This window comes from Macrobrachium nipponense, chromosome 29 (genome assembly GCF_015104395.2).
Source record: "Macrobrachium nipponense isolate FS-2020 chromosome 29, ASM1510439v2, whole genome shotgun sequence".
NCBI classification, from domain to species: domain Eukaryota; kingdom Metazoa; phylum Arthropoda; class Malacostraca; order Decapoda; family Palaemonidae; genus Macrobrachium; species Macrobrachium nipponense.
This window is the reverse complement of record NC_061092.1, coordinates 10,511,196-10,535,774: the sequence shown is the minus strand read 5'-3', so window position 1 is coordinate 10,535,774 and position 24,579 is coordinate 10,511,196. Positions and strand designations below refer to the sequence as shown.

The window sequence follows — 24,579 nt, the reverse complement described above, 5'->3', positions numbered from 1 at the left end:
TATTAACCTGGACAGAGGAACGGGGCATTATTTTCTGCGTTACAAAAGGTTTGTCCAAGGAGTAAAAAACCTAAGGGCAGAACGATTGAGCAGAAAGAACCAGGTTCTCCCGACAGAGTGGATGCTCCACTCAGAAGTCTGCAAACAAATATGGTCACTCTGGGGGAGACCCCAGATCGACCTGTTCGCCACGTTCCTCTCCAGGAAAAATAGACAACTTCTGCTCGCTAGAAGAAGATCCCAGAGCCACAGCGATCGATGCCTTCCTCATGGATTGGTCAGGCATAGATGCATACGCCTTTCCCCCATTCAAATTGCTGGGGGAATTAGTAATAAAAAATTTGTGGCATCGGAAGGAATGAGAATGACTCTAATTGCTCCCTTTTGGCCTTCCCGAATCTGGTTCACAGAGGTACTGGAATGGACGGTGGACTTCCCCAGATCTCTACCAGACAGGACAGATCTGCTCAGACAACCCCACTTCGAGAGGTTCCACAAAAAACATCCAAAGTCTCTCCCTGACTGCCTTCGACTATCGAAAGACTGGTCAGCAGCGAGAGGCTTTTCAAAGAAAGTGGCAACTTCAATTGCTAGAGCCCGCAGAGCCTCTACCCTGCGGGTCTACCAATCGAGTGGGAAGTTTTCCGTAGATGGTGTAGGTCGAAGAAGCTGTCCTCTTCCAATACCTCTGTAACCGAAATCGCGGATTTTCTCCTCTTCTTAAGAGAAGAATCCAAAATTGGCCGTATCAACTATTAAGGGAATGGGATATAGGAGCATGCTCTCAGCTGTTTTTAGAAACAGAGGGCTGAATCTCGAGAATAATAAGGATCTTCATGATCTCATCAGGTCTTTCGAGACTAAGAAATTGAGATCATCGATTCCCCCCCCCGAGTTGGAACCTGGACGTTGTCCTAAAGTTCTTGATGTCGGACAGGTTCGAACCTATAGATAAAATCTCATTCAGAGATCTTACTAGCAAATGCATATTCCTGTTGGCTCTAGCAACTGCTAAGAGGATCAGTGAATTGCATGCTTTTGGACTCTCGTGGGATTTAGAAAAGACTCGGCTGTCATTTCTTTCCAGGATCTTTTCCTAGCGAAGAATGAGAAACCCTTCTAACCTTGGCCTAGAAGTTTCGAAGTCAGGGACTCTCTTCTCTGGTAGGAAGAGAGTTGGATCGGTCCCTTTGCCCAGTCAGGACCTTAAAATTTTATTTAGAAAAAGAAGGACACCAGCTTCAGGGATGTCGACAAGGTCTTTGGTGTCGTTCGGTAAGAAACCCCCAAGAGACCGATGTCAAAGAACGCACTGGCATTCTTTGTCAGAAATGTAATTACCGAAGCTCATAGGAATTGCCAAGAGAACTCTTTAAAGCTGCTGAGAATGAAAGCTCACGAAGTCCGGGCTGTGGCAACTTCCCTTTCTTTTACGAAGAATATGTCCATGAGAAACATTTTGAGCAGCAACTTATTGGAGGTGCAATTCAGTATTTGCATCCCACTATTTAAAGGATGTTAGATAACATGCGATAAATGTTTCGCTCTTGGACCTTATGTATCAGCGGATACTATGCTGGGAAATGGAGCAGACGCTGATCCTTAAATTTGTTTTTAATATTTTTAATAATTAGTTTTAATATTGTTGTTGAGTTGTGGGTTGCTTGAAAGGATGTTCGGGGATGACTCCTTTCAATCGTAGTACTAACCCCAATAAGGATCAGGTGATCGGGATTAGTGTCGTGCTCTATGATCATGCCAATAGGCAAGGTGTTTTGTCATGTAAGTGGATAGGACCCCATTGACAAAGATCCTAAGGTTCTGAAGCGTAAGTGGGTAAGACCCCGGTAACAGACCATCAAGAACTCTTAGCATGAGGTCACTACCTCGCTGAGGCTCTTGAAGCGATACGGGCTCCTAGGCAGTAGCCATGAAGTCTTTCGCTAACACAGGTAGGAATCAAGGTTTTTAATTTTATTACCTACAACATATGTTGTTTCCTGTCTATTTCAGTAGATTAGCTGTCTCTTACCCTCCGCCAAAGGTGCCAATCAGCTAAGTATATATCTGACAGGTAAGTTTGAATGCATAAAAATGTTATTGTCATGATACAATAAAGTTTTTATGCATACTTACCTGGCAGATATATACGGTGTATGGCCCACCCACCACCTCCCTCAGGAGACAGGTGGAAGAGAAAATATGTCTTAGAAACTGTGAATGATTCCTATTACCCTTCCCGCCACCAGCGGCGGGCGGTAGATCACCTGACCTTACCTGTAGAGTGTTTGGCCGCGAAATTCGAATTTCTATCGGGGACGACGGAGTCTATAGCTAAGTATATATCTGCCAGGTAAGTATGCATAAAACTTTATTGTATCATGACAATAACATTTTTCTCTTCATTAGTTGTATTTTTGTAAACATAATCTAATAGTTTTTATATCAGTATCCCCAATGGGCTAGTCCATGGCAAATGGTTTATTAGAATAAGGAATACGTATACAATTTAGGCCAAAGGCCTCGCAGTTGCATTCGGAAACAATTGTTAGAATGTGGAAAGTAAATTGAAAAAGCATATGAATGGAAGTACAGTAAAAGGAAGGAAAGGGGTTGCAGCTAGGGCTGCAAGAACCTTAATAATGCCTACAGTCCAACACCCCCCCCCCCACCCCCCCCCCCCCCCCCCCCCCCCTGCAGCAAGGATTATTGATTTTTTTTTTTCTTTTCTTTTAGACACTTAGGCTTAACATAAGGACAGTTTGTAATCCTTAAGTTATTACCATGGGAATTTGTAGATTGTTATTCTGTCTTTGTGTAAAAATATAAAGTTTTCATTCATTCATTCATGAGTTAATACTACGTACTCTATTTCTTGCAAAACACTAAGAGTGAAGCAAGTCATGCACTAAAATAAATTCTGTAGCATGCTATTGGTTATGTAAGAGTTAGGTAGGACATAGCCAGAACTCAAATGAATTTTGTACCATGCTATTGGATATAATAGCTTTTTATTTGGGATGAATCTTAACAAGTGTTAAAGATAGTTTGTCTCTCCACCAATAGGCAAGGAAATATAAGCTATCTTTAACAATAAGTTTTATTTACTACCCATTGGCATCTGGTTTAGATGGTGATATTAGGAAGAAAAATGTGCCACATACTATTAAAAGTTCTTTTGAATTTTGCAAAAAAAAAAAAAAAAAAAAAAAAAAAAAAAAATGTAAAATAGTGTTTTTTTGGCTTGTTGAGTGTTAATTTTAGTCTTGAAATAGTGTCAGTTAATGACTTTTCATAATAGGTTTGATAAGTACCTGTTCGTAATCAATTAACGAGATTTCCAAATCTGACAGGTGCAGCAAGAGGCAGAAACACAGGTGTGCTACAAGGAAACAGACTTGGTCAGGGCCGGCGGGGAAGGGGCTTTGGTTCATCAGGGAAGGGAAATGGCTTAACTAGCGATGAAATCAGGAGAAGAGGAAGAGAAGGTATAATTCAGAGACTTAAAGACAGGGATGACTTCACAGACAATTTTCAAGTACATGTAAGTTTATTTTTGCCTCAACCTTGTAATTAAACATTTTAAAAATGCATGTAATTATTTTAACCTGAATCTTTTATTTACTTTTAATATTCTCACAAAATCAAGCTGGGAAATTTTGCAAATCTTTCATACTGTGAGTTACCTTGTGAATTTGTTGATTATCAATCATCAAAGAACTCACTGGCTTTGAAGTAGGGATCAGCAAACATGTTCTTGTTCTTCAAAAAAAAAAAAAAAAAATGTAGATAATTACCTGGGAAGAGTTTCTTCTGAGCAGTATCATTAGCACAGTGAACACTAGGTATCACTGGTAACTGTTGAAAATCAGTAGTATCTGTATGTGTGAATGATGGCAAATTAGTGTATGTGATTTGGTGGTTCCTGTGTATTTTTAAATTTTTATACTGTAAAATGTAATTGCCAGATTTTGCTCATGTTTTATAGAAGTTTTATTATAAAATTATCTTGATAACTTCCTGTAAATGCTTTTATCGTTTTAATTCTGAATTTGTAGGGTGGGGAGTCAGCCTCTACATCTGGGCGACAGATGGTAAAAGGGAGACTTAAATCCTTAAAGAAATCCATATCTAATATTCAGCAGCTGAATCGGAATATAGCAAGAAATGAAATCGTCAATCAGCGAAGAGGCATCGCAGTTGGGATGAAAGTTAGTGAAAACTACATTTTTCTCTTCTGTTATTCAAGTATTTTGCTGATAATGTGTGTGTTTTCATAGGGGCAGTAGCATTTTCTAACTGTTTCATAACATGTACATCATCTTATGTCATGCACAGGACAGTATTGGCATATCTCAGTTACAGACAAAAAAAAAATTATTGTTACTACTGTCAAGGTCAGTCTTAGCTCCAGGCTTTGCTGAAGAATGAAACTTTATGGTTCAAGTTAGATTTCACTTGTTACTCATTTTCAGATTTCACAAAAGGTAGAATAATTAAAAATGAAATCATGATTTGTTCATGAAACTTACCTGTCAGATATATATATAGCTGTGTTTTTCCGAATCCGACAGAAATTTAAACACTTACGACACACGCAGTGGGAGTCAGGTGGTTAGTACCCATTCCCGCCGCTGGGAGGCAGGTATCAGGAACCATTCCCATTTTCTATTCATAATTTTTCTGTCGCCGGTGCTGTAAACAACGTTTGCAGCACCTCCGTCCAGATTTTGGAAACTTACTGGCTACTTGAGTATCCCTTTTGGTTTTTTCTTTGGTATCTGAAATGGATCGGTGGCTTGGCACACGTTGACTTTGGATTGATTTGATTTTGGTATTGATTTTTCTTTGATCAAGATGTCAGGGTCTAGTTCAGCTAGCACTAGATTTTGTTCTATGTCTGAATGTAGAGGTAGGCTACTGAAAGCTTCAGTAGACCCACATTCTGTTTGTAAGGTTTGCAGGGGGAATGAATGTACGTTTGAAAGTCGTTGTAAGGAGTGTGAAAGATTAACAGATTCTGAGTGGAAGGCGTATGAAACCTATCTTAAGAAACTTGAGCGAGATAGATTAAGGAGGTCTTCCTCCAGGAGTGTTTCGGGTAGGCAAGATTTTAATGATTCTGCTGCTAACCCTCCTTCTGTAGTTTATGCTCCTACCCCTGTAGTGTTGCCTCCAGGCCCTGAAGCAGTGTCTGTAGAAGGTAATACTTTATCTTTAATTCTTGAATCGATTCGTAACTTAGAATCAAAAGTGTTAGCTCTGGAGAGCAAAAGTGAAGAAAAGTGCAGTGAAAGTGCCCCTTGTGTAGTGGAGGGTGCGTCAGATCGGCCTCATTCTGTCTCTAGACCTAGACCTCTGCTTGACTCCCAGGTTACGGGGAGAGAGCATGTCGAAAGTCGAAGGAGGGTTATGAGGAACCCCCACCGATCTGACGTGCCTTCGGCAGCTTCTGACGAACCTACCCAGACTGCCAAGGAGCGTGCGCGTGCACGTCTTCTCAAGGAGTGCTTTTCCTCTTTGGAAGCTTCCTCCCCGCGCAAGGGGTGGAGCTCTCATGCCGCATCACGTCCGCTGAAAAGGACGGCTCGTGTTCGGGACGCTTCACGTCCAAGTTGTTCTCCGGAACTTTGCTCTTCGCCTGATAGTGCGTTTGCTGCTTTTCCTCTGCAGAAGAAGCGTAAGGATTCTTCGGAGGAGGAGTCTTTCCTAGATGATTCTTTCGAGCGCCGCAGTCGCTCTAAGGTGCATGAAGTGACGGTTCCTGGGAGTAGGAAGAAGGCGTCCCCTCGCCACTCGCCTGCTCACAGGATCAGCCCCTCCCCAGAAAAGGAGGCTTCACCTACAAGCAAGATTCTCCAGTCGCTGCAGCAGAAACTTCAAGAGGTAATTTCTTCTAGAGAGACTTTCCCACGTCGCCGTAGGAAGGACGACAATCTTCCTGTGAAGAGGTCGAGGCGTTCTCCCTCTCCTCGCTCGTCTCTCTCTCCGTTTGACTCTCCCTCTAGAGTTCGTTCTGCTCTCCAGAGGAGGTGAGACATTCGTTTCTCGCTCTCGAGAAGCGGTTGTATCCGCTACTACGAAACCTGTAGATAGGAAGCGCGTTTCTTTAGACGCCGAGCGCGCTTCTGTGAAAGTCAAGCGCGCTTCAGTGGACGCCGAGCGTGCTTCGGTGCAAGTTAAGCGCGCGCCAGTGGACGCTCAGCGCGCCTCAGTGGACGCCAGGTGTGCACCTGTAGCTGTCGAGCGCGCTTCAGTCGGCGCCAGAAGATTGGCATCGGACGCCAAGCGCGTGCCTACGGACGTCAGTTTTCCACCACTGCAAGCGCAAGTGGAAGCGGGAACTCTTCCTGTTCGCCGCTCTTTCTCTTTTGAGAAAGCTCGTGACTCTTCCTTACTTCCTCCGACTTCTCAAGTGTCTGAAGAGGAAATTAGTGACGCTTTCGTCGAAGTGGACGAAGAACAGCAGTTGGCTCCAGTCTCAACGGACTACAAGGTTTTAACTCGTCTGCTACAATCAGTCTTTGCAGACACTTTTCAGCCTGAAACTCCGCGTACTCCTCCCTCTCAGTTTTCGTCATCCAAAGCTGCTAAGATCTCGGGCTTTGTGAAAATGAAGAAGTCGCTTTCTACAAAGCAAGCTTTTCGCAAGGTCCACGATTGGATGGAAAAGAGGAAAGCTTCAGGCAAGACTTCTTTCGCTTTACCACCTTCAAGACTTTGTGGCAAAGCTGGTATGTGGTACGAGACGGGAGAAAACGTCTGAGTTAAGCTTCCAGCCTCGGCTCAAGGAGACTTTGGAAGTATTGTGGATGCCGCCAGAAGATCTTTTCTGTCTTCTTCCAAAGTCTCTTGGACGCATAGTTAGCTAGATTTTCACCTTAAAGGCCTCTTCAGGACACTAGAGGTCTTTAATTTTCTTGACTGGTGCCTAGGAGTTTTGGATGCCAGGTCCAGGAGTTCTGATTCCATCAGTCTGGGGGAGCTGTCCAGTATATTGTCTTGCATGGACAAGGCCGTCAGGGATGGTTCTGAGGAGTTGGCTGCTCATTTCAGCACGGGACTGCTTAAGAAGAGAGCACTCTTTTGCAATTTTACCGCTAAATCGGTCTCGCCAGCGCAAAAAGCGGATCTACTTTTCGCTCCTTTCTCAGACCATCTCTTCCCCCAGTCTATGGTAAAGGACATAGCCGCCAGTCTCCAGGAGAAAGCAACCCAAGACCGTCTGGCGCAGTCTTCTAGGAAACCTACAACTACTTCGTCTTCTGGGTCCTCTGCTTTGAAGAAATCGAAGCCCTTTCGATCTGCTTCTTCCTCAAAGCCAGCCCCTCGAGGAAGAGGCTCTTTCAGAGGCAAGACCCCCGCTCCTTCTAAGAGCAAGAAGTGAGAGGGAAGTCCTTCAGCCACCGGTAGGAGCCAGACTTCTACATTTCGCGAGAGCCTGGGAAGAGAGAGGTGCCGACGCTTGGTCTCTGGACATCGTCAAATAGGGGTACAGAATTCCTTTCCTGAAGTTACCCCCGCTGTCTTCGACGCCAAAGGATTTGTCTCCTTCGTATCAGGGAGAAAAACGCAAAGTGCTTCACGATCTACTAGATCAAATGATCGAGAAGCAGGCGGTGGAGCAGGTCCTCGACCTGAGTTCTCCAGGTTTTCACAACCGTCTGTTCCTAGTGCCGAAGCAGTCAGGGGGGTGGTGCCCCGTTCTGGATGTCAGCAGTCTAAACCGCTTCGTTACCAAGCAGAAGTTCAAGATGGAGACACCTCAATCTGTGCTAGCAGCCTTAAGACCGGGGGATTGGATGGTCTCATTAGACCTTCAGGACGCATACTTTCACGTCCACATCCATCCCCGATCAAGAAAATACCTGCAGGTTTGTTCCTGAAAGGGGAAGGTCAATTCCAGTTTCAGTGGGCACCTCTGCTTCGGTCTCAGCAACGGCGCCGATGGTGTTACCACGCTTCTTTATGAAGAACGTTGCGAGGTGGCTCCATCTTGCAAAAATAAGGATCTCACTCTACCTAGATGACTGGCTTATTCGAGCCTCATCGCAAGACCGGTGTCTGAAGGACCTTCACACGACTTTGTCGTTAGCGAGGTCCCTGGGACTTCTGGTGAACCTCGAAAAGTCGCATCTGACTCCTTCTCAATCCTTAGTCTATCTGGGGATTCAGATGGACTCAGTGGCTTTTCGGGCTTTTCCGTCCCAGGGGCGACAATTTCAATGCCTAGACAAAGTGTCAGCCTTTCTACGGAAGGAAACATGCTCGGTGAGGGAATGGATGAGTCTGCTGGGGACCATTTCCTCACTGGAGAAGTTTGTTTCTCTAGGAAGGTTGCACCTTCAACCACTTCAGTTCTTCCTCTCCAGCAATTGGTCACGCAAACAGGATCTAGAAGAGGTCTTGTTTTTGACGGAAGAAGTGAAAAAGCACCTCAAATGGTGGTCGGATCCAAAGAAGCTTGCGGAAGGACTTTCGCTCAAGCTTCGGAACCCCGACCTAGTGTTGTTCTCCGACGCGTCTTCCACGGGTTGGGGAGCAACACTAGGAGGGAGAGAAGTGTCAGGCACCTGGAGAGGGGAACAGGTGTCCTGGCCATCAATCAATAAAAGAACTTTCAGCGATTTACCTTGCTCTAAGGTTCTTCCAAGAGGAAGTCTCCAACAAAGTGGTTCAGATAAATTCGGACAACACCACAGCCCTGGCATACCTCAGGAAACAGGGGGGAACTCACTCTCCTTCTCTGTTCGCCATCGCGAAGAATGTCCTGATATGGGCGAAGTCGCAAGACGTCACGATCCTGACAAGATTCGTGTCAGGCGTGGAAAACGTGCGAGCGGACCTTCTCAGTCGGCAAGGACAGCTTCTGCCGACGGAATGGACCCTTCATCAGGAGGTATGCCAGGCGTTATGGAAGCTGTGGGGACATCCTCAAGTGGACGTTTTCGCAACTTCCCGAACGAAGAGACTTCCGCTTTATTGCTCCCCAGTTCTGGACCCGGGAGCAGTGGCAGTAGACGCCCTATTGTGGAATTGGTCGGGACTAGACATTTACGCTTTTCCCCCATTCAAGATCCTCGGGGAAGTAATGAGGAAGTTCGCGGCATCAGAGGGAGCGAGGATGACCCTCATCGCCCCCTTCTGGCCAGCGGCCGACTGGTTCACGGAGGTGATGTCCTTCCTGGTAGACTTTCCAAGGACTCTGCCCCTAAGGAAAGATCTACTCAGACAGCCCCACTTTGAGAGGTACCACAAAAACCTCCCCGCTCTGAGTCTGACTGCGTTCAGACTATCAAGAAGTTGGCCAGAGCGAGGGGTTTTTCAAGACCTATGGCTACGGCGATGGCCACCGCAAGGAGGCCCTCCTCAATCGCAGTTTACCAATCGAAGTGGGCTGTCTTCAGAAGTTGGTGCAGAAAGAAGGGCATTTCCTCCACCTCAACCTCTGTGAGCCAGATAGCAGATTTCCTTCTTCACCTCAGGAAAGAAGCGAAACTAGCTGTTCCCACGATTAAAGGCTACAGAAGCGTGGTTTCTGTAGTCTTCAGGCATAGAGGACTCGACTTAGCGAATGACAGAGACATTCATGATCTCATTAGATCCTTTGAGACTGTGAAAGTTCTCCAACCGAAAGTACCATCGTGGAATTTAGACGTGGTACTTAAGTTTCTCATGTCGAGTCAATTTGAACCGCTCCATTTAGCTTCGCTTAGGAATCTTACTCAGAAGACCATTTTCCTAACCGCTCTGGCGACGGCGAAGAGGGTTAGCGAAATACAGGTCATAAGCAAGCACATTGGGTTCAAGGATCATAGTGCAGTTTGTTCCTTAAGCCCTACGTTCTTAGCAAAGAACGAGAACCCTTCCAACCCTTGGCTGAGGACGTTTGAGATCAAAGGGTTGTCGGAGCTAGTGGGTCCTGAACCTGAGAGAGACCTGTGTCCTGTCAGGGCTCTCAAGTTATATTTGCAGAAAACCAGAGCATGCAGAGGTTCTTCGGAGAACTTGTGGTGCTCTGTGAAAAAACCAGATCTTCCGATGTCGGAGAACGCACTGGCGTTCTTCTTAAGAAGTACGGTTAAGGAAGCTCATGAAAAGTGTAGTGAAAGTGACATGGGGCTTCTAAAAGTGAAAGCCCACGAGTTGAGGGCTATTGCTACTTCGGGTGGCTTTTCACTAAGAATATGGCAATCAAAGACATTTTTGGGCGCCACTTATTTGGCGAAGCAATTCGGTGTTTGCTTCACACTACCTGCGGGAGGTGAAAGCAACATACGAAATTTGTTAGTTACTCCGCTCGGACCATAACGTCGCTGCAGACACTGTTTTGGGGGCAGGAGGTAGCACTCATCCTATCCTTTAATGGTTAGGGGAGTTTTTAACTTGTGTTATGGTTGTGGGGTTGACCGCCTGCGGCGGATCTCCCTTCCATTAGCTTAGTCTAAGTGGGATACCTTTGGTAGGCTACGCCAGGTGGTTTTGTTTTACTTCGTTGCCCTCATTGTATGGTCAATGGTCTAGTCACGTCGTGGTCTCGCCCCTGTTGACAGATCATCTGGAGTGCACCAGCTTTATAGGTCTCTACCTCGCTGGCAACTCTAGTAGCACAAGCAGACTTATGCGGCAGTAACCACGAAGTCAGCTATGCTAACAGGTAAGGAACCAAGATATCAATTATCTGCATATATATGTTTCCTAAAATCTTCTATTCTGTCTACTTCCACCACCAAAGGTGGGATTTAGCTATATATATATCTGACAGGTAAGTTTCATGAACAAAATGATATTGTAATGATACAATTAAGTTTGTTCATACTTACCTGGCAGATATATATAATCAAGTACCCACCCACCTCCCCTCAGGAGACAGTGGAAATAAAAATTATGAATAGAAAATGGGAATGGTTCCTGATACCCGCCTCCCAGCGGCGGGAATGGGTACTAACCACCTGATTCCCACTGCGTTTAAATTTCTGTCGGTTTCGGAAAAATACAGCTATATATATATCTGCCAGGTAAGTATGAACAAACTTAATTGTATCATTACAATATCATTTTTTATAAACTTGTTCATATTTACATAAAGACTTTAACATTACACTCATGCTTGTTCATTAAAGCTAAACCAGGGATGTCCAACCTTTTAATTTAATGGGCTGCATTGCAAACTTAAATATTTAACTGGGCCGCAAAACCCCAGAATATCTGAATAAATTTTAATAAAAATGACAATATAAAACAAAACCATGTGAATACACTTTATTACAACATTTTAAATATTGTAATGTTTATATGTAGCTATACATAGAAAAAAAACATTCAATTTAATTAACCAATATTAATTCAATGAGACTTTTGACTTTGTCTTCCAGAATTTAATGAAAAATGACAATATAAAACAAAACCATGTGAATACACTTTATTACAACATTGTAAATATTGTAATGTTTATATGTAGCTATACATAGAAAATAACCCATTAAATTTAATTAACCAATATTAATTCAATGAGACTTTTGACTTTGTCTTCCAGCCATAATGTTTTCAATATTTGCATCGAAGGATGTATTCTTAATTCTAAGAATGTTTGTTAAATGTCTGTCAGTCAACCTATTTCTTTCTGCAGTTTTAATGTTTTTCATGCTGGAAAAAAACTGCTCGCAAGAGTATGTACTTCCCCACATACATAATAATTTTCTGGATAAACTTATAATTTGATTGAATTCATTGAGAGAACGCAATTTCTTATAAAATAAAGGAAGTGTGTGCTCTCTATGGAAAGTTTTTAAACCTTCCCGACTTTGCAGCTCAATCAGCTCAAGTTGGTACTCAACTGGTGCTTTATCATATTGAAATGAAAATGGATCATTAAATAATTTTAACTCATTTTCAATCTTTTTAAAATCAGAAAATCTAACTGTAAACTCTCCAAGCAAATCTTCACATAATTTAGTATATTTTTCATAGTTTACAGAAAACTTTTTCTCTCTTTCAGATAGACTACGAAAGTGTACAATGTTACCAGCTTTTAGCTGTTCTATAAAAAGTTCTAATTTCTTTATAAAACTAGTTATCCGCCTACACATTGAGGAACATAACTGGTCCTTTCCTTGTAAATGCAAATTAAGTTCAGCTAATACTTCGGTGATGTCTACAGAGAAAGATAAATCATTCAACCATTCTTCATTTTCTAAAAAAAATCCAAATTTTGCTTCTTGTTTTCCAAGAACACTTTTATTTCAGGCAACAATAATTGAAATCGTTTTAAGGTTGCTGCTTTACTGAGCCATCTAACTTTTGAGAAATATACTACGTCTTCATATTCACTGCCAACTTCGTGCAGACTAGACGAGAATTGAACAATTAGGAACCAAACGGAACGAGTTTTTTACAAGATAATTTTACGTTCATAACACACATGGTGTTGTCACGATACTTATGATGAATTGTGTGTGTCTATGTAGGCTACGAACCAATCGTGATTTAATGTTATGTCAATATAGTAAGAAATAATCTAAGAAATTCTCAAAAATAATCTATAATCTAAATTACAATTTTAAAAATGTAAATGAAGTGAAAATAATCTAAATATAGATTTTAAATAATCTAAGTTCGCAGCCCTAGCTAAGCCTCATCACAGAACCAAGCAACTGACAATATTATAAACTTAGTATGCTCAGTTGTAAATTTCATCTTAATCATATTGTTTTTTAAATTGTTTTTGTTTATTATTTTATTTATTAAATATAAAGTATTTTAATTAAATTACATGAAGACTCCTAGCTCACTACATGATAAATTTGCTAAAAACTTTTTTTTTTTAATGAGAGTCGATAGTGGGCCGCATCCAAACACTGAGTGGGCCGGAGGTTGGACATCCCTGAGCTAAACCATTAACCCTTGATGCCAGATGCGTTCCATTGTTAAGACAGTGAAGTAAATCTCAAGTACTAGGGGAGTTTTTTCACTACCTTATGAAGCTCAGGTGTTAGTTTATCCTTATTGTTAGAAAGCCACCTACCTTTTTGATTCTGCTTTATCTATACATAGCAAATGTGGTCTTTTCCATGTTTTGCAAAATGTGAAATTTCAACTTTGCTTTAGTTATATAACCTTTTGTTTTGAACTCCTGTTTAATTTACAGACAAGTGGCAACCTGGGAGCTCCCCTAAGAGTTCGTGTAGGCAGTGGAACCATAGTAAGGGGGCTTAGGTCTGACCAACTTCTTTTGCAGAAGATCAGGCAGCTGAAGAAAACTAAAGTTCAGTCTAGATTAGAGAAGCTGGAGGCTTACAGAGAAAAGGTAAATAGTTTAATGGGATTATTATTTACATGAAATTGGTTTTGCATAAGCACACTGATAACCTGAGGGCATGGGGCTTTAGCAGATATTTGTATTGTTAGAAAATCACAGGTTTTAATATTGAAAGTGTAGCCTTTATAAAGCTGCTGCACAAGAACATAACATTCATTGTTAGCGATACTTGAATTGGATTTTGAAATTAGATTCAGATGCACAAGAAATGAAATTGGTTTTTTCAGTATAATCAGTTGAAGTCAGGTGATGGAATGAGAGTGAAGGGGCAATGCAGTTTTTGTGGGTCTCTGGCATTTTGGATATACATATCAGTTTATTGTTAGATTAGGTATTCTGATTTGTAGTTTGAGTTGTTTCATATAGAATTTATCTGCTAAGTAGTTTCAAATGTGCACTTTTTCAAGTACTATATTGAAATGTTATTGAAGTGCCTGTAAATAATGTACTTACTAAAAAAATAAGTGGAGGTGTAAATTCAAATAGACTTTTAAGGTGACTTGTTGAGATCTGGGAAGAGTAAAGGGAAGCTTTAGTAGTAAATTCAAAGTGCCAACTGCTTATTTTAATAAGAGGCAAGTCCAACCAGTCCTCCAAAATGGCTGTCTACATTGGTTCATGAATGATAGGTGGACTTGTCTTTGATGTTTTGGCACTAATCTCCAGATTGGAGTGAAGAAGAGTATTTGCATTATTAGATTAACTTTCTCAGTGTTGCTAAATCTTTGGTGACTTGATGTTCACTAAATGTTCAGGATAATATATGCCTTTTATAAATACTGTAAACTTTCAGATTAGATTTAAATATTAGGACTTAATTTTCAGTACTTTAAAAGTCCTTATATATGAATTCAGTCCAAAATTGTAAGAGGCAGAAATCTATATTTACATCTTGCTCATGAGGAAGCGTATGTAGTTACCTTATTCAGTGTAATTTAGAAAACATGCTTGACAATTTCAACATTAATGCAGTCACAAACTGATATGTGAAAAAAAATTTTCAGGTCCTTGGCGAGTCACAAAGTTGATAGTAATGTAAAATAAATCTAGTAATTCCTTGTTGCAAATATTTTATAGTGGTTTGCATTGCACTTTGTACTACTCAACATTTTGTAATAATTCTAATTTTCTTAATGTCTTATAGCTTAGCGATGTTAATACCACAGAGTAGTTTACAAATATCATAGATGTTTAGAATGCATGTTGTTAAGTCCTTGGTATTAGACATTTGGAATGATACAGTTCAAAGAAAGCCTAATATAGTCAGTTTAGTAGTTACCATACATAATGTTTTCAGAAGCAATTTTGTTTTTATTTGGTTTAATTAATATGTAATTCTCACCTGAAGTTTGATTTTCAGAGGGACCGATCACACAACGAAAGGGAGTCTTCACTGGAGTCAAATTCAATTGTCTCTCTTTCATCACATAGAGGGCTAACCGTCAGCATTAAGAACGATATGGCTTCACAGTCGGTTCATAATGGTAAGAACTGCTGTTTTCTGTAGTTTAGGAGTTATAATTTTAAGACCTAGGAAATAATATCCTTTATTGTACACAATATACATTTTTGTTCTATAAAGTAAAAGGTAGTTTTTAAAAATGTCTACGTATTTGGACAACCCCAGATGGAAGTTAGTGTTCATAAAAAAAAAAATATTAAATAAATGATTAGTGTAAACATACTACTTGCAAATGGCTGAAGAGTAGCTCTCCAGGTTATTATTAATAGGGGTTAGTTTTTCCAGACCTCTGAGTCTCCAGGTAAGAAAGAGTTTTAGTGCTTTTGAGATGTCTGGAAGTTGTATGATGCGCACAATTCACTGGATGCTGGTTAGTCTTATATTGCAATGCCTGCTAAGACTACTGCCTGCAGTGGTAATGTCTCTCATTAATAGTTAGGGCCCTTGTGGAAACAATCCAATTGGACATTCCAATAGAAGTGTTACAATGGCAGCATCTGAATTATCCACCCTGATTGGAATATATTTATTAGTTACCTAAACCTGTGATGATTCCATATCTTGCTGGAGTTGATTGAATGCTGCTTCCACCTGCTTTCCTTGCAATACTAGCATTCTTTTTGCAAGTTTTTCCAGTAGTAATCAGTCATCCATTGTGAACAAACTACATGAAGACCCAAGACTCAATATGTTTTTCTTGTCAGTTTTAAGGTTTTTTTATTTTTATCATGTTGTGCTCAGGTCACTTTATCCGTTATTTACATCGAAGTAGGCATAAGTTTCTCCCCCTTGATTCTACTCTGGTGATGACATTGAACAAGGTTTGTGAGCTAGTAAAGGCTTCTACATGCTTTGAATGTATCATATGGCTTTCTCATTTCTAATGGGTTCAAGGTAGTTGATTAGCATTTTGGAGAGCAGATGCACTCAAACCACACTACTGAGCACTCTTGTTTATTGTCTTAATCCCAGCTACTGTAGGTTTTCAAGTTATTGTATGCATGGCCTTTTTGATGAGGAGGCAGTGGCGGCAAGACGGCACTACTTTCATGCTAGTAGTAGATACATGAGGAGGTGGACAATAATAGAAGAGTCCATATCTAACAAGTGGAATAAAGTTTTCTCTAAACTTATCTTAACACTCAGGTGACCTCTTAAAATGTTGGAGGATAAACTGGTAAAACCATGATATCTAATCCAAGTGGAAAGTAAAAGCCATATTAAACTGTGTGAACTCATAAGAACGTGATGTTTTAACTTAGTCAGGATGGATGAAGCTCTCCAAATTGATAATGTCTATCAAGTTAATTGGTTCCATTTTGGTGACTACCTTGAGTTAGAGACTTGGGGATGCTGATGAAGTCACAGTTGCACAGAGTAACATAGCATACAAATTTACCAAGACAGCATCTAAATGTCCCAACATTTTCTGATTTTCATCTTTTAAAGGCAGCATTTGGCATTAGCCATAAGCCATTAGATTGGAGGAGTTAGGCATTCCCATTTCTTCAACAGTAAATCTGGTCTGGATTCTTATGAGGTACAGCTTCTTCACGGTTTTCACAGATTTTAAACTGGTGATTTTGTTCTTCTGTAGACAATGGAGGAAAAGTACCCTTAAGTTATTAGAAACCAAGGCTTCTAGTCTTGTCTGGTTGCTGAAGGAATATTACCATTTGTCTTGTTGCTGAAGGAATAGTACCATTTATTTGAATTTGAGCCTTCTGGGTTTGAGTATACTCATTTCAGTCACAGTACTGAAGCTGTAATGAAAGCCTTGCTTACCATAGAACCATTACATATCTGAAATAATAACAATAAAAAGTAGTGATATAATATTGCTAAACTAAAACTTTTAGTTTATAAAACTGTAAAATAAAAGAATAAATATGAGAACCATAACAGTAATAGACACATGCAAACATAAGAACAATACACACCTGACAAACAGACCCCTTGTATTGAAAAAACAAAACAAATAACATGCTAATTTATTAACACTGACAAATCCTGAACTTTCAACTCAAATCAGTAATTTGCTGCTTAGGTATCCCACCTGTTAATATGTCAAGAATATTTAAGATACCAATTTTTAATACATTGTGGTCTTTCAACCTAAGCACTGAAGAATCTTTCCATGTGTCATTAATCCCTAATTAAAGCCATGTCAATGTTTGGTAAGTTTTATTTCTGCAATGCACCATGTAGTCCACATTTCCTTAATTGTTAAGGATCACACTTTCAGTAGCCTGACAAACTATCTTAATAGACTGCTATAACCAAACATTGTGTAGTTAAATCAGTGACTGTAAATGTGCAGACCTTTATTGTACTTTAATGGATATCATTCATTTCAGGTATGACATCCAGAAGTCGGCCACGTCTTAGCCGACACAAGTCAAAGAAAAATCCCGGTCTCTTTTCTCCAGCTGCCATTACAATTGTTAACGACCACGCCAGCTCATATGATTCAGATTTTGAAATGTTACCAGACCCTACAAGAAGGATCACAAAACGTAATATAATAACCACGAGGGATCCCAGACCTCGAAATACTGTCTCCTTAAGCATAGGAGCAGATAATCTGCGTTCGTTACCTGAACCCCATCGACAAATTTTAGATCCAAAAATACAAAAGGAGATTGCTATGCTCCAAGGCAAAGAGGAAGTAACTTTAAACAGTGGTCCAGGCCCTGGAGTGAAAGGTTTTAGACATGTTCCCAGCCAAACAACTCGTTCATTGAATGAGCGTTTCACTAATGAGAGAATGGTGACTGTTTAAAAACTTTGTCATATTAACATTTCATTTAACGATCAATCAGCTGGTGAAAAGAATATTAGCTGACCATTAACAATTTATATCGAAATATTTTCAGCAATACTGATGTTTCAGTGTTAACGTGTACTGTAGGGCAGTGACTTCCTATTTATTTCTCTCGTAATACTTGGTATTGTATTACCAAGAGCACCTTAGTTTGATTCAGTGATGTTTAGGATGTAAAGAGTTTATTTTAAGTGAAACCTGGAATTTGCAAGTGTACGGAGCAAGAAAAAAAATTTTAATATGATGCATTTTATTATCCCGTAATATTTGGATATTCAAACTGTTATGCATGAATGTCACCCTTCACAATAAGTGTTATAAGAACTTTCATAAGAGGATTGATTATTTTCAATTATTAATGTTGAGAATAAGTGTACCCATTTATTGATTTATTAATGTTTATACTGGTGTGCATATAAATGGGTCATAAAACACGAGGTATAAGTAAGTTTCAATATCTTTTGCTACTTAGTTTTTTTGTAATATTCCCAGTTTCATTATTATCACACTCGAGGGGTACTGCACATATTAGCTTTGACGTCGAAGTGACTGAACAGAATATTTGAAAAGTTTAAACATTGTACACAATATAAAAGGAATTTAATCTAACAGTGGAAAATTTCAATTATAATTTGATTCTTAATAGTCTCAATGTAGGGCTTAATTATTGTAGCTCAGAGGACAGGTTTAGCACATTTTAGCAATTATGTTAAATGTTTTAGTAGACATTCCAGTGACAAGGAAGCATCCATATTAGTGAAAGGAGAAATGAGCAAAATAACTAAATATTTGAAGTAACATGTATATTTCCAAGGTATATTCCTGGGAGGAATCTTCATTCGCCTGCCATTGGATAGAACTCATTCCTTCAAAATCAGGAATTATGATGAAAGGCTGTAGTGTGTGTACCTTGGAAATACAAACTATCACATATGTACAAGACATTCCTTAAGTATCTTCAACTGTCCTGCAAGCTTAATATCCACCAGGGAATGCCATGCTCTCTTCAAGATCACAAGCAGAGGAGTAATCACTTTTGTAACCATTACAATCTGACATACTGAAGTAAGATTAATAGGGACTTTAAGATTAATCTCTTGGTGCCTTACCAAAACTATTATTATAAAGGATTACTAGTTTATCCAGACCTCTGAGCCTAATAAAGACTTCTCGAGTTGGTTGCTTGACCAAAAGTGTCACAGATAAGCAAGGGGCCAATGAGCAGCCTCCAGGTTAGTGGAGATCCTAAGTGACAAATTCTGATCACTTGGTAAATCAAGCAAACAAAGTAAAGCTATCCACATTGTCCCAGGGATACTGGAAGATCCTTGCCAAGACAGCACAGGTGTTCGGAACAGAAAGGCAGAATCCCTAGATTAAGCAAAGGTGTGGAGGCAGTCTGTTCTGGAGCAACTGCAGATGTACAAAACAGGGAGGAGTGGAACATGCCTTCTGTTTCAGGAGGAAACAATCAGACCCGTTCAACAGCATGCTGATAGAACCCAGTGTCAACTCAATCTGTGGCAACCATCTTGTCTGCAGGTGGTGAGATGCTATCACTAGCCCCAAAAGTCCAATTAACCTTCTTGTGAGAGGACTTTTGAGACCATTTGCTCTTCCTCTTTGTACAAAAAGGAAGATCAGTGAACACAAGGATGAAATGTTTAAAGTGGAGGAAGAGGAAGAAGAGAGAAAGATGCATGCTTACATTTCTTCCCTTCGCTGTGTCCACAAGTCTTACTCTACTGAACTACAGCAGATATGTGTCAAAGCACAAAGTAGATGAATGAAGTCACAGATGCAAAAAAGATACTGTGTTTCAAATTACCTCAATATTTAAAAAGCTCTTAAAACTTAAGACTCTTAAGAAAAAATTAAAGGTATATCCATTCAAGAAAAGTTAAAAGCATGGGACCTGATGGATTTACCAAATGAGTGTTCACTAATGAACAACGATAAAATTATCTCAAAAACCAAATAATGACCTCAAAAACCATTAGTTTTTAATGTAAATAAATAACCCCCTCTGATGGTACTATGAGAAAATCTGAATTCTGTCAACAAATGCCTGTAATCAGGAGCTGATTTTAATGAATTTGTGAAACAAATAAAAAAGCCTAGGATTAGCTCGCAAGTACATACTTGAAATATCTCCATATAAAAAAACTAAAGAAAAAAAACATGGAGATTCACCAAAATAGCCTCTAGAGCTGCTATCTGAACTATCATGACTTAATTTCAGTTACTTCAGAACCTTTTTTGTTTAAACACACTTCGTTGACATATTAACAACAAGGCTAACTTGTAAATACCTTCAAATTTTCTGTATAACATTCTTTAAAATGGTCACCATGTCAATGATAACAACAAAGGCTTTGACACTTCATAATCCTTAGGACTTACCTACCCTAGCCTTTAAAAAGTTTTCCAAGCCCGTCCATTCATTATGCAGGGTTATCGGTAGAAAGGACGGAACCAATATGAGGCTTGATTCGTACGAGGTAACCAAAGCTAGGCAGTTAGACATCAGACGTTTTTGGTGTACTTGGAGAGAGCTAGTGCTACCTGTAATGATCATTATTATACAGGATAAATAATTTCAGTCATATACAGTAAACAAATATATGAGAGCACCAATTTACAATACCTGGGATGATAAGGAATGAATGAATGAAATATGAAACAGTTGAAGAAAAAAAAACGAGATTTTCAACCACAAGAAACTGAAGACAGTGAAAAGAAGTTGGAGTGGTTGGACAGCAAGATAAAGAATAAAAAAAAAATAAAAATGGCACCAAGTACCGGTATCTAAAGGTGAAACTGGGAGAAAACCCAACAGCTGTATACTAGAAAGTTACTGTTAGAGGGGTTAAACAGCAAGATGGAATAAAGGAAGCAGGAATGAATGTCTAGTAAAAGGCTGAAAAATGAGTGCTACTATGTGTTGAAGGGACACTTTCATTACCCTTTGCTCATGCTTTCAGAGTTTCAGTGCATCATGTGAGGTGCAAGGATGGTATATTACTACCCCCTTTTGGGGTTGATGGTGAAAGAGGAAGACATTCTCTTTAAATACAATAAAAGACTTTACAGCTAAGTTCCATTAAAGAAAATGATGTCTCAGGGTATTCTAAAAAAAAAAAGGAATAAGTATTTTGCATTATAACAATGCCTATATATGTAGCTTTAACTTTAATATTTTCCGGACTACATAATTACTTCAAGACAATAAAAGCCAATTTAATAACACCCTTACATAATCATCCAGCAATTCACTGATGATTCACTAACATGAATGAATAACATACCTTTCCAAGGCAATATGACGTCAGCCAAGTCTCTCATGACACAACATGCATCATTTTGAACCTCAAGTTGTATAAACATCTCACGAGTTAAATAATAGGGAAATTAAATGTTTCAATTAAAAAAAATATCTAAGTGTCTTAAGTAACAAGTGACAGGACTTGAGATAAAAATATATGTGAAAAAGGATGGGGGTTTTCAACCACTTCGCAACAAATATATTAGTTTAAGATACAAACCACGAAATTCATGAACAACTGGCACATGGAACATTTAATACAAACGCTTACCAATATTTGCGACCTTGTTGTCTGATTAAGGTGGCCTTGTGCCACCATCGTTGCTCCTTTGAGCCAGTAGACCAATTATGATCAATATTGCCTGGTCCCATATCCTCCTTTTTTTTTTTATAGCGACGAAAGAGCAATTGAGTGGTGCCCTGGTTTATTGTGCAAGAACACTGCTTGATGTTAAAAACCTGAAACAAAGACGAAAAAATTTTCTTGAAGCAATAAACAATATTAATATGCAAGCATATGACCTCAGTGCATTGGTCATTGGTTTGAACGAGGGACACAAACAACCATTCATTTCTGCTGGGCTAACCAACTCGCTTGCATATTATGAACAGAAATGCTCAATGAAGCCATTAAATCACTGACAGTACTACAGTAATGTCTATGCGATAAGGGATTTGAATTTTCATCCTGAAATACAGACAAATACATTAACATTCGAAAATATTGAGCTATTCAGTACGGAACGGACACATTAGTACTCGATCCTTTATCCTGAGATGTTGACAGTTACGTCAATTCAGCCAGGTACATGATTCTTATATCTTGAATTGACAGTAACTGCAATGCATCAAGGCATCTGATTCTTTGTTCTGAGATACCAACAGTTCTAGATGTGTTGACAGTTCTAAGTATTCGACCTTTTATCCCGAGATGATGGCATAAATGTCAGCACACAAAGGGGGTTTGATCAGTTATTTCAATATACTGAGGTACGTTACTAAAACTATTGTGGACCGGGAAACGCGCACGTAGACATTCTCGAATTCAATATTTAATGTTGATATTATTCAAGAGGTAAACGTGGTCACATTTTGACGAACGTTAGAGCCACTTACATATTCCGGCACTGTAATTTGTTCATTTTGCTTGCTTTAACTAGGCCATTATTATTAGTTGAGTAAATGTAATTGCTTTGATTGATTGTTATATGTTCGTGCCCTGTTTTACTGGAAAAACGATTTAGAAGCTTATATGAAACATGGGAGAGAGGGATAAAACTGGAAAAATTGACAGACACACAACCAGAGAAAAAAAACAGCATCAACACTTCAGACAGAGAAAGAAAGAGATGAAAGGGTGTTTCAGACCCCTTCTCTCCTTTCCTGCCGGATCATAGATTTCAAATCCCCTTCATGGGGATTCAAGGACACACATCCTCATTCGTTGGGGATGTCATCCCGCTGACAGATGCCTCGATCTCTCCCTCCGTCCAGCCCTAACATTGGCCGAAGGGCACTCTCGGAGCTTCCTGCTTTGACTTCTGACCTAACGTCGCTTGCTATCTTTGTTTCGGGCAGTCTGCCCTAGTCTGGTTATAAGGTTGTTTTCTTCAGAAGTCTCTGGTCGTAAATGGATGATGAGCCGCGAATTCAGTTACAGATTACCATACAGAAGATCAACCTCGGGTTGAAATTATGTTTCAGCGTCAAATTAAGTTGAGTAACGAGAAAAATGGAACACTGTTTAAAGAGCCGTAAGCATACGAGTGTAAATTATGAGTAGAAACAGAATTTAGTCAAAGAGAATTATATCGTACCATTTAAATTTCCGTAAGCCTTCAAGTGTAAATTGAGTAGAAATGTTTAGGAATGAATTATATCACAATTTATTTAAGCTTTATAACATAACCTTATAACCAGACTTAAGTAGTCTGCACAATAAGTTATAAATAGGCTGCTTAAATAGATTCTAAATTTAAGTTATGAAACTAAAATAAATTGTGGGATATAATTCATTCCAGTGCCCCCAAAAACTAATGCATATCATATTGCATGATCTAGAATGCGATGGAATGGAATGGAATGGAATGGAATACAGAGTTCAGGCCAAAGGCCAAGCACTGGGACATTTGAGGTCATTCAGCGCGAGAAAGGAAATTGCGAGTCGGTAGGTTTGGAAGGTGTAACAGGAGGAAAACTTCGCAGTTGCACTATGAAATATATGTTAGGAGAGGCTGGATAGCAAGATGGAAGAATGATAATATGAATGGAGGTACAGCAAAAGGAATGAAAGGGTTTGCAGTGAAGGTCAATAGCTCCTGCATTTTATTCATTCACTTAAACTTTGTTGTATAGTTGGCTTTTTCTTTACCACTTATGTGTTCCAGTTCCCCCAAGACGTAATGATTATTACTATATGTCTTCCAGCGCCCCTAATAACTAGTGCATACCATTCTCTTTGCTAAGCATCCACGTTCCCATAGAAGAGTAAAAAAAAAAATCTTACGGATACCGATATTTTTAAGTTTCAAAGGGGCTGCGATGTGACATCTAAACTCCGCATTCTGTTGCCTTGTTTTTCCTGCCTGGCTTTTTGTTTAAGCACACATCTGTTTGTTGATTTGCTTCTACTGATTGTTGTTATGCTCTTTTCTTTTTCACAGTTTTTCAAATATTGGCTTTCTATTCTATCGAAGCTTACTTAACAAGTCATGATCGTTTAGGCAGGTTCTTTGTGTGCGGGCGTTTATAATAATAATAATAATAATAATAATAAAATAATAATAATAATAATAATAATAATAATAATAATAATAATAACTAAAGAAGGAAACTGAAGGAATGATAACAGCGGCACAAGATCAGGCCCTAAGAACCAGATATGTTCAAAGTACGATAGACGGAAATAACATCTCTCCCATATGTAGGAAGTGCAATACGAAAAATGAAACCATAAACCACATAGCAAGTGAATGCCCGGCACTTGCACAGAACCAGTACAAAAAGAGGCATGATTCAGTGGCAAAAGCCCTCCACTGGAGCCTGTGCAAGAAACATCAGCTACCTTGCAGTAATAAGTGGTACGAGCACCAACCTGAAGGAGTGATAGAAAACGATCAGGCAAAGATCCTCTGGGTGGGGACTATGGTATCAGAACGGATAGGGTGATACGTGCAAACAGACCAGACGTGACGTTGATTGACAAGTCGAAGAAGAAAGTATCACCATTGATGTCGCAATACCATGGGACACCAGAGTTGAAGAGAAAGAGAAGGAAAAAAATGGATAAGTATCAAGATCTGAAAATAGAAATAAGAAGGATATGGGATATGCCAGTGGAAATCGTACCCATAATCATAGGAGCACTAGGCACGATCCCAAGATCCCTGAAAAGGAATCTAGAAAAAACTAGAGGCTGAAGTAGCTCCAGGACTCATGCAGAAGAGTGTGATCCTAGAAACGGCACACATAGTAAGAAAAGTGATGGACTCCTAAGGAGGCAGGATGCATCCCGGAACCCCACACGATAAATACCACCCAGACGAATTGGAGGACTGTGATAGAGCAAAAAAAAAAAAAAAAAAAAAATAAAAAAAATAATAATAATAATAATAATAATAAGAAGAAGAAGAAGAAGAAGAAGAAGAAGA

At 39.6% G+C, this 24,579-nt stretch overlaps 1 protein-coding gene across 1 annotated transcript in view; it reads left to right on the top strand.

Moving 5' to 3' along the window:
- LOC135206117 (uncharacterized) overlaps positions 1 to 17,843 on the top strand; it is a 31,295-nt gene extending 13,452 nt beyond the window's left edge. The window contains exons 3-7 of the mRNA XM_064237358.1: positions 3,354 to 3,544; positions 4,059 to 4,211; positions 13,148 to 13,306; positions 14,679 to 14,802; positions 17,138 to 17,843. Of these exons, the coding sequence (XP_064093428.1) occupies positions 3,354 to 3,544; positions 4,059 to 4,211; positions 13,148 to 13,306; positions 14,679 to 14,802; positions 17,138 to 17,562 (1,052 nt within the window). The 3' untranslated portion in view covers positions 17,563 to 17,843. The remainder of the gene's footprint in view (positions 1 to 3,353; positions 3,545 to 4,058; positions 4,212 to 13,147; positions 13,307 to 14,678; positions 14,803 to 17,137) is intronic.
- Positions 17,844 to 24,579: the final 6,736 nt, after the last annotated feature.